Genomic DNA, 16,358 nt, shown 5'->3' with positions numbered 1-16,358 from the left:
GGGAGCAGGTCTGTTAGATTTGGTGTTATTGCTCTCACTCTCTCATACTGGTCACTGGAAGTTCAACATGGCACCTCATGGCAAAGAACTTTCTGAGGATCTGAAAAAAAGAATTGTTGCTCTACATAAAGATGGCCTAGGCTATAAGAAGATTGGCAAGACCCTGAAACTGAGCTGCAACATGGTGGCCAAGACCATACAGCGGTTTAACAGGAAAGGTTCCATTCAGAACAGGCCTCGCCATGGTCGACCAAAGAAGTTGAGTGCACATGCTCAACGTCATATCCAGAGGTTCTCCTTGGGAAATAGATGTATGAGTGCTGCCAGCATTGCTGCAGAGGTTAAATGGGTGGGGTCAGCCTGTCAGTGCTCAGGCCATATGCCACACACTGCATCAAATTGGTATGCATGGCTTTCATCCCAGAAGGAAGCCTCTTCTAAAGATGATGCACAAGAAAGCCCGCAAACAGTTTGCTGAAGACAAGCAGACTAAGGACATGGATTACTGGAACCATGTCCTGTGGTCTGATGAGACTAAGATAAACTTGTTTGGTTCAGATGGTGTAAAGCGTGTGTGGCGGCAACCAGGTGAGGAGTACTAAGATAAGTGTGTCTTGCAGTGTTAATTTTGGCAGCAAATTTCAATTTAGTTTTAGTCTTAGTCTTAGGACTAAAATGGCATTTTAGTTTTAGTCCTATTTTAGTCTTCTGCAAGTGTTTTAGTTTTAGTCGTATTTAGTCGACTAAAACTACAGTATATTTTAGTCGACTAAAACGCCCTACATTTTAGTCGACTAAAACTCATTTTAGTCATCTATAATCAAATGGGTGTAGTTCAATTGTAATTTGTAATGCATTATTTAAGCATTTCTCTACAATTTCTGCTGGTCCTGGAGTGAAAAATCGAATATGTTATTATTTATGCTTTGAGCATGCACCAGTGTTAATTTTTGGCAGCAAATTTCGATTTAGTTTTAGTTATAGTCTTTTGACTAAAATGCCATTTTAGTTTTAGTCGTATTTTAGTCTTAAGACTAAAATGCCATTTTAGTCTTAGTCGTATTTTAGTCATCTGAATTGTGTTAGTCGACGAAAACGTTTTAGTCGGTTTTAGTCGATGAAATTAACACTGGTGTCTTGCCTACAGTCAGCATGGTGGTGGGAGTGTCATGGTCTGGGGCTGCATGAGTGCTGCCGGCACTGGGGAGCTACAGTTCATTGAGGGAACCAAGAATGCCAACATGTAATGTGACATACGTACTGAAGTAGAGCATGATCCCCTTTCTTCAGGGACTGGGCTGCAGGGCAGTATTCCAACACAACAACGACCCCAAACTAACCTCCAAGACAACCACTGCCTTGCTAAAGAAGCTGAGGGTAAAGGTGATGGACTGGCCAAGCATGTCTTCAGACCTAAACCCTATTGAGCATCTGTGGGGCATCCTCAAATGGAAGGTAGAGGAGCGTAAGGTCTCTAACATCCACCAGCTACGTGATGTCGTCATGGAGGAGTGGAAGAGCACTCCAGTGGCAACCTGTGAAGCTCTGGTGAACTCCATGCCCAAGAGGGTTAAGGCAGTGCTGGAAAATAAATGTGGCCACACAAAATATTGATACTTTGGGCCCAATTTGGACATTTTAACTTAGGGGTGTACTAATTTTTGTTGCCAGCAGTTTAGCCAATAATGGCTGTGTGTCGAGTTATTTTGAGGGGACAGCAAATTTACACTGTTATACAAGCTGTACACTTACTACTTTACATTGTAGCAAAGTGTCCTTTCTTCAGTGTTGTTACATGAAAAGATATAATTAAATATTTACAAAACTTTGAGGGGTGTACTCACTTTCGTGAGATACTGTAGGTGCTTACCCCTGACTAGGCAGAAAAAACTGAATGCCTATAGCTGATTGTGGGTGTATACACCCTAGGACTGCCCATAGGCGTAGTCAAGCTTTTTCCTGCCTAGTGTCCTACTCCTGAAACCCAATGGTTAAGAAGAATCAGGAGCTGTGTCCGTCAATGAACGAAAGAGAAACCTATACATGTATATGCTTTCTATTATGCCTACTGATTAGCAAGTGTTGTCTGTAACTTTTTTTTTATTTAGCAGGATGCTGAAAAATATCTGCTCATTCTGACAGTTCCCTGAGTTCCTGTTTCAAACTGACCACGTTAGCCATGATGGCAGATCCCTTATAGCGTGGTTAGTTTGCATCCCTTGCGTGCCTGCTAGGAGATATAGCGGGGCCGAACCTACGCTAGGCATCCTCTATTTGCTGTAGTCTGTGTAGTGTCATGCCCCCTCCCGGGTTTGCTCTGCTCACATAGACAGCAGAGACTCACTGCCTACACTACAGTGCAAATGCAGGAATTTTCTTCCCCTCTGTGTCTGATCTGTCAGCCCCTAATCACACATCACCCCAGATGGATAAGGATCAGTAAAGAAGCAGTTTTAAAGTGTAGAAACTGTGTTTATACTGTGTGTGAGAACAGCTGCAGGAAAAGATTGAAGCCTTTGTAACAGAGGACTGCAGACTGATCAGACTCTCAGCTAGAGTCAGTGTATTAAGGGCACAGTGTGAGGTGGAGATCATCTGCAGGAGTTGAAGAAAGAGCTGGATTACGGGTGACTGAAGATGGGAGAGGACTGCAGATTATTATCAGGAATCCAGTATATGTTGGGGCACTGTGTGATGGTGGAAAATGGCAGCAGGACGGGGGATAGGAGCTGGCCAGCAAGTGATTACAGAGAGGGAGGAGAGCTGCAGGCTATGTGTAATACAGATAGGAGACTGCTATGCAGACACAGAGAATGCACGTCCCTGCTGTGTGTGACATCAGATGTTGCCTGCCTGCCCACTTACTATTGCGACACGACCCCTTTAGAGGGAGAGAGAACTGAAGGAGGACGATGCAGTCACGTGATCACAGGATAAAACCTCATAAAAAGGTATAAAATGTTTATCTTTCACACTTCACACAGCTCCATTTGATTATGGTTTTCACATGTCATTTTAAATGAACTGTGCTTGTACTGAGTTTACATGTCCTTTAAGGGGGTAAAGCCTTCCAGGCCTTAAGTGGTTAAGTAATATCAAGTAACTAATAATTCTGACAGACTGACACATATTTCTGCACTCTGCATGAATCCTAGAAGAAAATGCTTTATCAAGTGATATTCCAAAGCTATGACTTTTCAAATTAGTGTATTTTTCTTAAAGCGGAGTTCCACCCTAAAAATTTTCTTTGCACCATCCGCTTGCTTTAAAAAACCTAAAAAAGAATTAGATAATTACATTTTCTTTTTGTTTCACTTACCTTGTTTTTAATGAAAATATACTTACCTTCCTTCCTCTTCTTCCCTCTGGGGACACGGCCCACAATGTCACTTCCTCCTTGCATTGACTCTTGGGAGATGAGCGTCATTGATTCCAGGAGTCAATGCGCCTGCACCAGAGTCACTTGTCACTTCCGATGCAGGCGTGTCATTCCCTGCTGAACAGCTTTTGGGCATGCACCTGCACCAGAAGTGACGAGCAGGGAATTCTGGGACTTCAATGTCACCGAAGAGGACACGAAGAGGGACGCTCCGGCTTCAGCTGACCACACCTGAGATGGCAGCGCTTGACAAGACATTTTCAAGGTAAATATTTATTCTTACAGGTAAGTGAAACTGGGGACAGTTAAGAGGCTATAGTTGCTTAGATGCACTAGCCCTGACTGTCCCAGGGGTATTTTTAGGTAACAAAAATTTTCTGCCCGGAACTCCGCTTTAACCTTTTATTAAATCAATTTAAAGGCACAAATCATTTACATACAGTATCTAACAAAAGTGAGTACATCCCTCACATTTTTGTAATTATTTTATTTTATCTTTTTATGTGACAACACTGAAGAAATTACACTTTGCTACAATGTAAAGTAGTGTGTGTACAGCTTGTATAACAGTGTAAATTTGCTGTCCCCTTAAAATAACTCAACACACAGGCATTATTGGCTAAACCGCTGGCAACAAAAGTGAATACACCCCTAAGTTAAAATGTCCAAATTGGGCCCAAAGTATCAATATTTTGTGTGGCCACCTTTTTTTTTCCTGCACTGCCTTAACCCTCTTGGGCACCTGTGAAGCCAGAGCTTCACAGGTTGCCACTGGAGACCTCTTCCACTCCTGCATGACGACATCACAGAGCTGGCAGATGTTAGAGACCTTGGGCCAAACTACTCATTTTCCCTCCCCGATGTCATGTGGCTCGTTAGTGTTACAAAGTCTTAGGCATGAATGGGGAGCAGGTATGTTAAATTTGGTGTCATCGCTCTCACTCTCTCATACTGTTCACTGGAAGTTCAATATGGCACCTCCTGGCAAAGAACTCTCTGAGGATCTGAAAAAAACGACCGTTAGAATTACCGGTAACTGTGTTTCTACAAACCTTCCAGGACGGCAATACATGAGAGATGAAAGGGTCCATCCCACAGGAAACACAATCAGGTCATAGCTGTTTAAAGGCCCCACCCTTCCCCTTGGCCCTCAGTTTTAAAAAAGTAGTTCTCCCAACCGATTCACAAGGGGTATACATTCTCTTAGGTACTCACCACCTATTGTTTACATTCTTTCCTCACCTTTTTAACTGGGCGGGAAGTAGGCCTGCTGTCCTGGAAGGTTCATAGAAACACCGTTGCCAGTAAGTCTAACAGTTGGTTTTCCCCCTTCCCCTTCCAGGACGGCAACACATGAGAGGATAATAAAGTAACCACAGGCCTACCCTAGGGTGGAACCACTGCCTGCAAGATCTTCCGGCCAAATGCCAGGCTTGCATCGCGTTTTACCTCCACTCCATTATGAGTGATGAAGATATCTTGGATCAAGAGCCTAATCAGCATGTTTGCCCCTCTGAAGTCTCTGCCTTCTCTGCTTCGGATGCATGACCTATGTGGAGTGGTAACTTAAAGATGGAATCAGAAAACCTGTGAAATCAGTAGCTTAGCAAGACTGACTGTCTAAATCATCTAGCAATCGTGGTCTATCCTGTCTGTACCACTTCTTAGGACCACTAAAAAGACTAATGCAAGACTTGTTCTGTGAAACAAAGACACTACTTTGATCAAAAAAGCAGATCTGGCTTAAACACTACTCTGTTCAGGAGAATGATTAAAAAAGAGGCTCCCTGACAGACAACCCTTGCAGGCCCCCTTTAAATTATTACTTATTTCTTTCCCATAGTTATGTGTAAAGGGAAGCCCACTTAAGGGAAATAGATCAAGGGAAGGCTCAGAAAGCTGGACAGGTATGTACCCAAAGTACACCAACCGATGACTTCCCTCACATCTGAATGTTGGCATGTCAGCTGTGAAAATGCTCTATATACCAGAAAACTCCCTATACACTTGCCCACAAATGCAATAAAATTAAGCAGGAAGGCGCTTAGTAAAATAATTTTTTAACCATACCGTAGAGATCGGGTGTCCCACCTGATGCCTGGAACCATAATCCCCTCCATATAGACCTGCATGCAAATGCAATAAATTAGGAGGAAAGGAGCTTGGTAAAAGAATGTTTTTAATCATGCCGTAGAGATCAGGTGTCCAACCTGATGTCTGAAACCATAATCTACTTCAACACCATTGGGTTCCCTTTGGTACTGACAAGGGATACATTAAGCAGATCCCTACTTCATAGTAAGTCCATGACAGCAGCAGAACACTCACATTGGCTTACTACAACCAGTTACACCAAGAGAGTGATCTGAAGGATACATATAGAACTTTAACGTTTTAAGTTGGGTATACAGGTCAAATAAGTTCTGATACTGCATCCTTAGGCCATAATACTTCTATGAACAAAGTTCTTAAAGGAAAGAGGAGGAGGTTTTTTTAACCTTCTTCTAGTGTCCTACAACCTTACCAGGTTTCAAGCAGAGGGAATGCCTCTGGTATGCCCAAATGTAAGGGATTGAATTTTCTGACATCTGAGGTTTCTGCAGCCAGAACTCCTGGCCCATCAATGTCCCTGGGAAAATAAGGTCTGAAATAAAAGTGATACATGTATAACTAATATCACAAACATAGAAGATCATGCATTGTGCAATACTGACGCACAGCACCCGAAAATAGATGTAGACAAAAGACTTAAGCATAGACAACAATGTTGTGTATTTCTGAGATTCAGCTAGATAGACCAACCCAGAAAAGACACAACATAAACTTCAATGTTGTGTATTTTAAAACTGCAATAAGCTAGGGCTATATAATAAATATAAATAGGAAGACACAAACCGTCTTCACTGTTGAGTATTCAGATGCGCAGCCAAATGTAAAAACAGAAAAAACACAAAAACATCCATGTTGTGTATTTTTGAAGTGTAGCAAGATCAGCAATATAACCAATATAAAGACAGAAGGGACACAAACTTATGCTGTGTATTGTTGATCCCTGACAAGGTACAGTCATATAACCAAAATTACACAGAAAAGATACAAACTTCAAATTTGTGCATTTCTGATAAGCCACAAGGTATAGTTATATATCAGAAAGACACCAAAACGTCCATGTTGTGCATTTCTGATTGTCAACAAGGTACAGTCAAAACAGAAAGACACTAACAACATCAATGTTGTGCGTTTGTAATTAGCAACAAGGTATAGTCATATAACGCAGAGGCACTGCTAACGTCAATGTTGCGCATATCTGGTTAGCAATAGGGTACAGTCATAAGACCAACAAAAAGTCGCGGTGCATACACCACAGTAGTAGTATCTGTTTCCCTACCATTGCATAAGTATGAGTAGGCGTAGTTAGCCCACACACAGTTGGGAGTGAGTCCAGGTCTCCCATTATCTAAGGTCTTAACAAGCATAGACCTGGAGATCAATTAAGCCAGCCTCAGGAAGAGGTAGACAATCTTAGCTTGGAGGCAATCAGACACCTGAAGGGCTTAACAACTTCAATACAGGGCACTTTCACCCCCATCCTGCCCAGGCCAATTTTCAGCTTTCAGCGCTGTCACACTTTGAATGACAATTGCACAGTCATGCAATGCTGTACCCAAATTAAATTTTTATCATTTTTTTCACACAAATATTATTTCACACGTCATATGACGTCGTCCCAGAACTACAGCAGCGTCGCTCCGCCGTCATTTGACGGAGGGCGGGCCGCAAGTGGTTAACAAGCAAACATTGAATATAGGTTAGTATATGTAGCTCGAGTATAGAGGTTTGTACCCAGAAAACCATCAATCAGGGTTGCAGAAAAACATATTATATTTCTAGTTCATCAAGGGGTGGGCAGTAGCCCAAACCACCAGAGGTCCCAATTAACTCTTACACATCAACCAATCAAACAACAGTGTAAGGAGGAGAGAATAGGTTTGAGCTTGTTAAGATGTTACACATAGCAAGCAGGGAAGTATTCCAACATGATAATGACCCCAAATACACCTCCAAGACGACCACTGCCTAGCTAAAGAAGCTGACGGTAAAGGTGATGGACTGGCCAAGCATGTCTCCAGACCTAAACCCTATTGAGCATCTGTGGGGCATCCTCAAATGGAAGGTGGAGGAGCGCAAGGTCTCTAACATCCACCAGCTCCGTGATGTCATCACGCAGGAGTGGAAGAGGGCTCCAGTGGCAACCTGTGAAGCTCTGGTAAACTCTATGCGCAAGAGGGTTAAGGCAGTGCTGGAAAATAAAGGTAGCCACACAAAATATTGATACTCATTTTTGTTGCCAGCGGTTTAGCCAATAATGGTTGTGTGTTGAGTTAATTTGAAGGGACAGTAAATTTATACAAGCTGTACACTCACTACTTTACATTGTAACAAAGGGTCATCTCTTCAGTGTTGTCATATGAAAAGATATAAAAAAATATTTACAAAAATGTGAGAGGTGTACTCACTTTTGTGAGATACTGTAGTTTCAAAAATAGTGCAACTTTCACTCCAGGCTTCAGGGACAATATTTTAAAGTCCAGATATACCAATTTTACCTGTTCTACTGACTTGTCTTGAGTGTTTTCTGGAGATACTCCAGTAATGCTCTGCAATGAGGTTTGCACTTTGACAGTTGCTGCTAACGCAGATCCTGAGGCTTTGGGAGATGTGGAGGATACAGCTTTGTTTGCAGTTTGATTGGTTCTGTTTGTTGGCAGAGAGAAAGATGCAACAGGACTACTAGTAGAGATGGCGGCTGGGGCTACAAAAGATGAGGGCTGAGAGCTGCTGGTAAGTTTTTGCTGTGGAGATTCTGTGGTTGGCCTCATCAGGGTGACAGTCTAGTAAAGAATGAAAAGGTTCACCAATGAATTATAAATAACTTCACAAACAATGTCAATAAATAAGATTGGAAGTGTCTGTAGGCGGATTTACATGGTCTCGAAGCCTACTTTCACACTCTGCCTTGTCAGGAACCAGCGCAAAATCATGTGCTTTCCTGATATGCACAGAAACATGTTGCACAGGCTTGGCGATGCCATTAATTCTTAATGGCACCCCCACACATCTGATAACAAACGCAGTTAACTGAAATAGAACTATTGGCAATGTACAAAACTTAATATGTTATAAGGGCTCCAATAAAAATAACATTACCCAGTCTATTAGTCCTTCTGAAACTAAAAAAGATACCTGGTGATCCTGTCAGCAGATCTGTTCCTGATGCATTTCCTTTAAAAGGATGAAAACACTTTCCCTGTGTTATGCCAAGCACTGCAGCGTTGTCACCCTTACACTATTGTGTCAGCTAGAACTACAGTAAGACATGATGACAACAGATGGGTTGGCTAAGCATGCTGTCACTGCTGACTGACCAGCCTCAGGCTTGTCATTCAGTACCTGGAAATGTTTAGTCCAGTCCACTGCTCATGGGTAACAATTCCAACATGGGCTTGACTCTTCTAGCAAAATTATGTGCAAGTCCTTTTGCAACCCATCTACTTTCTTTTTCAGCATCTAACAGCTGCTGCACGTGAGCCAGTTTTCCAGCTGCTGTTTACATGTAATATCAAGGTAGTACTTATAACGCTATTTTCGAAACTGAATTATCAGAGCATAGGGTGAAAAAAAATGTTTTGTGACTTACCGTAAAATCCTTTTCTCTGAAGTTCATTGACAGACGCAGCTCCATATTCTTCTTAACCATTGGGTTATGCTGCCCCTACAGGAGTAAGATACTAGGCAGGAAAAAATGTTACCACGCCGATGGGGCAGTCCCTGAAGGCATACAACAAATCACTCTGCTATAGGATTCAGTTTTGTTGCAAGCAGTGTAAGAAGTAAAAACCCCAACCCACTCAGAAATAGAGGGGCGGGTGCTGCGTCTTTCAATTAACTTCAGAGAAAAGGATTTTACGGTAAGTCAAAAATCCAGTTTTCTCTATCTTTCATTGACAGACGCAGCTCCATATTCTTCTTAACCATTGGGAAGTCCCAAAGCACAGTATTTGCATGAGGGGTATGAAAACAACGCAGAGGAAGAACGTAATTCCACAAAGGCTAAACTTAGCCAACCAGGTAACATGGAGCTCAACCAGGAACTCACCTAGAAACAACATACACCCTCAAAGAGAAAAAATGCTCTTTTAAACAGCAGCCTGCAAAACCTTGCAGCTAAAAGAAGCATTCGAGGACGCCAACACTTCTACTTTGTAGAATTTAGTGAACATGTGCACAGACAACCAAGCTGCCACCTTGCAAACTTATATTACTGACGCCTGATGGCGAAAGGCCTAAGAGGCACTCAGCGCCCTAGCAGAATGCGCCCTTACAGGGAAAGGAGGAACCTGACCCTTAAGTGAATATGCCTGATCCATCTGGATATGGTCGCAGCAGATGCAGCCAATCCCTTCCAAGGTCCTTCTGTGAGGACAAAAAGAGTCTGTTTTCCTGAAAGACTCAGTAAACGTCAGGCAAACCCTAACTGCCCAAAACCACAGCCAAAGAAAGCAAGGCTTTTTTCTTGGGATGCTTGGGCTTAGGACAGAGTGAAGGCAGCACAATGTCTTCATTCAATGGAAATCAGAAACCACCTTAGGAAGAACGACTGATTAGGTTGAAGTACCACTTAATCTCTGTGGTCCACCAGAGAAGGAGAACGACAGGACAGCGTCTCAAATTCAAAAAATCTGCAGGCAGAGGTAATAGCCACCAAAAAGGCTACCTTCTGTGACAGTGTAAGCAGAGGCTCCCTACGTTCTTCAAAAAGGAGGTTTTTGAAGAACAGACAGTACTAAGTTAAGATCCCACGGAGGTAACGGGGACCGTATCGGAGGAGCCACATGACGAACTCCCTGGATAAAAGTGCGAATCATAGACTGCGTAGCTAAAGGGTGTTGAAAAAACACTGCGAAAGCCGACACCTGGCATTTAATAGTACCCAAGGCCAACCGCTGCTGAACCCCTCTTTGGAGGAAAGCCAATATCCTAGCTACTAAAAAGGAGAGTGGATGCACCTTAATCGATTCACACAATGAGATGTACGATTTCCATGTACAATGATAAATCTTCCTGGAGATAGATTTTCTAGCCTTCAACAGTGTAGGAATCACTGAGTCAGAAAGACTCTATCCTTTAATACCTGGCTTTCAACAGCCACGCCATTAAAGCCAGCGACTGTAAAGCAGGATGGAAGATCAGCCCTTGAGACAACTAATCTTCCCTGAGAGGAAGTCTCCAAGGAGCATCGGCGACCAACCTTACCAGATCTAGGTACCTAGACCAGCGAGGCCAGTCTGGGGCCACCAGAATGACCGGAATGCATAGATCCGCCGCCACTGACCCCAAGGAGCCACCAATGCGTCTGTGGCGTCGGCCAGAGGATCCCGAGACCTGGATACAAACCTCTGTACCTTCTCGTTGAGCCCAGAAACTAACAGGTCTACATCGGGTGTCCCCCACCGGACACACAACAGGTTAAACACCTCTGGGTGCAGGGGCCATTCCCCCTGATCCAACACCTAACAACTCAAATAATCCGCCTGCCAGTTCCCTATTCCAGGTATATGCATGGCAGAGAGGGCTGGAACAAAATTTTCTGTCCATATTAAGATCTCGGCCAACCCCCGGGCTGCCAGGACACTCTTGGTGCCCCCTTGATGATTGACATGACAACTGGACAACCCTGCAGACGATTTGTCCAGTGACTCAAGCAAAGCTTTATCGCTCTGAGTTCCAGAAAATTGATCAGAAGTCTGGACTCTTTCAGAGTCCAGGTCTCATGGACACACAGCTGGCATCCATGGTTACCACAGTCCAATACAATGGAAGAAGGCCTTGCCTTGATGCAGGGCCCAGGAACAGAGCTACCACAGAAGAGTACTTCTTGCGTTTTGACTCAACCGAATTTAGATTGTCCAAAGATTTTGGATTCCTGTTCCACTTGACAAGACTACCCCTTTGCAGAGGTCTCGTGTGGAACTGAGCAAATGGAACCGCCCCGTAGGTAGACACCATCAGGCCTAGAACTTTCATGCAAGTCCGCAATGAGGACAGATTGCTGGATAACAGCAACCGAATCGCCCTCTCCAACTTTTGCAGCTTTTCCTGGGGAAGAAACACTCTTGCTGAGGCAGAGTCAGTCCCAGATAAACCAATTTTTGAGGCTGGGACCAGAGCAGATTTTCTGAAATTGATGGTCCAACCGAAGTCTTGCAGCGTCCGTACAGTGATTGACAGATCGCCCACCAGAAGTGAGTGGGAGTCTGCTCTTAAGAGGAGATCGTCCAGGTACCCTAGTACTGCATTCCTTCTCTGTCACAGTAATGCCAATACTGGAGCCAACACGCTGGTGAATACCCTGGGGGCAGAGGCGAGACCAAAGGGTAACGCCACAAATTGATAATGTTCCTCTCTTACAGCGAAGCAAATAAAATGCTGGTGTCCAGCGTAAATAGGGATGTGCAGATATGCATCCTCGATATTGATAGAGGCCAAAAAGTCCCCCTGGTATAGGAACGCCACTACCGTGTGAATGGTCTCCATTCTAAACCTCTGTACTCACACAAAGCAAATCAGAGCTTTGAGGTCAAGAAGTGGACGCACTACCCTTCTTTCCTGGGAACAGTAAACAGGTTTGAATAAAGCCCTTAAAGAGTTCCCGAGAGGGAACCAGCACAATCGCCCTTTGCAACAGCAGATCTTGTACCGCCTCTTGTAGATCCCTTAACCGATCTGAAAAAAGGGGTAGATTGGACGGGAAGAATCTGTTCAATGGTCGGGACCTAAATTACACGTTGTAACCCGATCGGAGCAGCTCGTGGGCCCATTTTTCCTGAATCAAGGAGGTCCCTGGTTCCAGACAGAAAACAAAGATGTCCCCTCACCCAAGATACGGGTGAGGGAGTCCCTTCATGCAGACTGAGATTTGTCCGCAGATCTGGAGAGGCTGTTCTCGGCTTACTCGACCACGTCTTCTTGGAACCCCAAGATGACCTAAATGGCTTAGGTCCTTTCTCCTGCGTGCCTAAGGCAGGAAGGGGCCGACTGTGGTCGGCGACCTCCCCTGGTTGTTATGTTCTCAGGGTGAGCTTAGTATATAGCGGCTCTACTGGGTCTGAAAAATAAGGGCCCTGTCTATTACGCGGTGACTTGCCCTTAGTGGATACAGGAAGAAGAGTACTCTTCCCACCTGTGAGTTCTTTGAGAAAAAAGACCAGAATAGGCAGTCGCCCATAAAGGGGAGATCTGATAGAGCCTCTTTAGAAGCCTGGTCCGCAGACCAGCTTTTTAGCCACACAATGCGTGGTTACCATTATTGCGTTTAGAACAACTGCACTGACTCGCAACAATTTTGTCACAGTATGCGGGAAAAAGGAATACCTTTGCCGCTTTTAAAGGGATCTGCGGGCCCCGAGGGGACCGGCGCCCCCATGTTAAAATTTTTTGCACCGATACAATCAGTGCATCCACCAGCGCCCTTGCATGCGCATGTGCAGTAAAAAAAAGGAATCATCCTCACCGAAGAGGATGGACACAGACCCAGTAGAGTCGCTATATGCTAAGCTCACCCTGAGAGCATAACAACCAGGGGAGGTCGCCGACCACAGTCCTGTAAGGAGTCGGCTAAAGTTCCACAAAAGGACCCCCATTAGACCTAAGGGTTGCCCAACATAAAGGACATAGCCCCCTATAAAGGGGAAGAGGGGGGCTGCTGTGACGGAGATGCGCAGGCAGAGTACCCCCACACAACAATGCCCCCACACACCCCGCCCCGATCCAAGGGGGCGCCAGGCAGTCCATATGTCCAACCCCCCCGGGAGGGGGGGGGAGCAGAAGCCCATCTGCTGCTCTATCACCCTAAGCAGCAGCTCAAACAGCCTGGTCAACAGCTCGGTCAGCAGCTTGGACAGCCAGCCGCGAGTAGGCCACAAAGCAGCGGCCTAAATTTGAGGCCCGATCCGGTCGCGAGTTTGCCTTCAGCTCTGTCAGCTTGATCAGCAGCTCGGACAGCCTGGTCAGTCGCCCGAATAGCTTGGTCAGTCACTCAGACAGCTAGCTCCATCAGCCGCAAGTAAGCCGCAAGCCATGGCCTCAATTTTTGGCCTGATCCGGCTGCGTGAGGCGATCCGACGGCATCTGCCGGTCAGCTTGGTCAGGCACTCGGACAAATTAGTCAGCTCCTCGGACAGCTTGGACAGGTACCCGGACAGCTGCGAGTAGGCTGCGAAGCCGCGGCCTCAATTTTCAGCCCGATCTAGCCAGGTGAGGCGTAGACCCGTGGATGAAGAAACATCTACTCCCCCCAAGCCTATAACCACCGCAGGGAAACCCAAAGGAAATCCCTGCCCCAGTCACTAACTCCCAGGGGGCTGGGAACTTGCTCAAAGACCCCCGTGTGCGATCCGGACAGCCGGTCAGCAACAACCGCATCCACCCCCTCCCCTTACTGGAGCAGGTGGCAAGGCCAGCTCCTACCTAACCCCGGGAGGGGGGGGGGCGTGGGGATAGGTTGGGGCCAAAAGACCACCGTGACTGTTAGAGAGGCTGGGGTAAATGGAAGGGAACCTGGGGGTCTGACCATACCAAGGAGGGGCCCACGTCCACCCTGAGACCGCAAGAGCTATGGGGGAACACTACTCACCATACCAACGACAATCGGGTGGGCGCCACTCCGCACAGACTACCTCTCCTCTCGTGGTGGGGGTGCTGACCACCAAGGGGCACTCTGCGACTTAGGCCGAACCAGGTCGTGTGCGTCCCGGTGAGGTGTTTCACTCGCTGACCAGCCCCCGACCATTGGGGCTCTGTCGTGGCGAGGCCTAGTGCGGGGCTATAACCTGCACACACTCGCTGGCCGGACTGGGAGACCTTAAGAATCTAGGATATCCAGTCCGAAACCAAGTCCGGCTGTTGATTGCAGTTCTCTAATGGCACTTTTCCACTGCAAGTACCGGCTCGTACCGGCTCGGCTCTACTCAGCCCTGCTTGGCCCGGTTTGCTTTTCCACTGCTGGTACCGCATGGTATAGTGTCAGAACGGTTCGGTACGGTAAAGGTTTGCTTTTCCACTAAAGTACTACTAAGTTAAGTGAGTGGGATAACAACGGGGTGGGTGGGATTCTCTGACCAATCAGTGGCTAGTAGTGACTGCATGCAAAGGATTGTGGGATATGGCACCAGTTTGGTACCTGTTGGAACCACAATCGAGTAGGTACTGTTTTTTCAGAGCCGTACCGTACCGTTCGGTTCCATGCAGTGGAAAAGCAAACCTATACCGTACCGTACCGAACCGTTCCGACCCTATACCATGCGGTACCAGCAGTGGAAAAGCACAAAAGCATGCCGAAAGGGTACGGTTCCATGCAGTGGAAAAGCGCCATAAGGAACATAACTAGCTAAAAAATTTAATTAAAATTTGAACAAAGGTTCCCTTTAAAATAAAAAAACAAGCTAAGACCGAAGTCCCAGCCGGGAACTAGGTCCTACTCCTAAACTAGGCAGAAACAAACTGAATCCTATAGCGGAGTGAGTGGTTTTATGCCATCAGGTACTGCCCCACAGGCGTGGAATCGTTTTTTTCTGCCTAGTGTCCTACTCCTGTAGGGGGCAGCATAACCCAGTGGTTAAGAAGAATATGGAGCTGCGTCTGTCAATGAACGATAGAGTACCATATATACTAGAGTATAAGCCAACCCGAATATAAGCGAAGGCACCTAATTTTACCACAAAAAAACTGGGAAAACGTATTGACTACTGGACCACCACGAGACCCAAAACAGGGGCTGCGGGCATGGTGAAGGGGTTGCGGACATGGTACAGGAGATGCAAGGCTGTGGGCATGATAAAGGAGATGGTACAGGCATGGTACAGGAGATGGTACAGGAGATGCAGGGCTGTGGGCATGGTACAGGAGATGGTACAGGCATGGTACAGGAGATGGTACAGGAGATGCAGGGCTGTGGGCATGGTACAGGAGATGGTACAGGAGATGGTACAGGCATGGTACAGGAGATGGTACAGGCATGGTACAGGAGATGTTACAGGCGATGCAGGGCTGTGGCATAGTACAGGAGATGCAGTGTTGTAGGCACAGTACAGGAGAATCTCCTGTACCATGCCCGCAGCACTGCATCTCCTGAGGAGATGCAGGGGCTGCGGAGGAGTCTCGCTTACCTTTCGGTGAGGCCCCTTACATTTAAAACCACGTCATTGTGAATGCACTGTCTGCCTGGGAATAGCCGAACATGTATGGGCTTTCCTGAGCGGCGGCGACACATGCGCACTGCACCAGAGAAAGGTAAGTGGGGACCGATTCGAGTATAAGCCGAGGGGGACTTTTTAAGCATAAAAAAAACGTGCTAATACTCGACGCTAATAACGTCTGCTTATACTCGAGTATATACGGTAATTAGCATTTTGATCTATTTTCGGAGATACTGCAATATTTGAAAGAACTGGACAAATATGTATCATACATAAACAAATATATGCCATAATGATTGGAAGATAAAACAACAAACTAAGCAAACCACATCTAAGCAAGCCAAACCACCTATAGGCAAGATTCACATTTGTGCATTGTGGGAATGCATGCAAAAATGTGCACCCCAATATACTGCAGCCATGATCCTGGTATAATTTTTTTTTTTTACAGCCGGCGATAGGCTTTCATGTAAAAAGTGATACAGGCAGCTTTAATAGCTTTTACAGCACTGTGGGGCTTCGGCTCCCCCTCCTGCCAGCATTCCTGGGCTCTCGATGGAAAATCTTTAAACAAAACCTATTGAAAGTAAAATAAATGGGGCTACCCTAAAAGAGATGCGCAAAAATACGCAAAAACACATGTGCACTGTCGTACCTGCAAAGATGTAAATTGAGCTACAAGCTTTGTATAGATTAGGGTAGGTTTACAACCACAGGTCAAGTTT

At 45.7% G+C, this 16,358-nt stretch overlaps 1 protein-coding gene across 7 annotated transcripts in view; it reads right to left on the bottom strand.

The window, feature by feature from the left end:
* Positions 1 to 16,358, bottom strand: part of LOC309562087 (E1A-binding protein p400-like) — a 512,144-nt gene that overhangs the window by 391,738 nt on the left and 104,048 nt on the right. For all 7 annotated transcript variants that reach the window (XM_082266206.1, XM_082266208.1, XM_082266207.1 and 4 more), the window contains one exon: positions 7,987 to 8,271. In XM_082266206.1, the coding sequence (XP_082122332.1) occupies positions 7,987 to 8,271 (285 nt within the window). The remainder of the gene's footprint in view (positions 1 to 7,986; positions 8,272 to 16,358) is intronic.

This window comes from Pelophylax lessonae, assembly GCF_965119305.1.
Source record: "Pelophylax lessonae genome assembly, chromosome: 1".
Taxonomy (NCBI): Eukaryota; Metazoa; Chordata; class Amphibia; order Anura; family Ranidae; genus Pelophylax; species Pelophylax lessonae.
The sequence above is the reverse complement of the archived record's forward strand: the minus strand, read 5'-3'. Positions and strand labels throughout refer to the sequence as shown.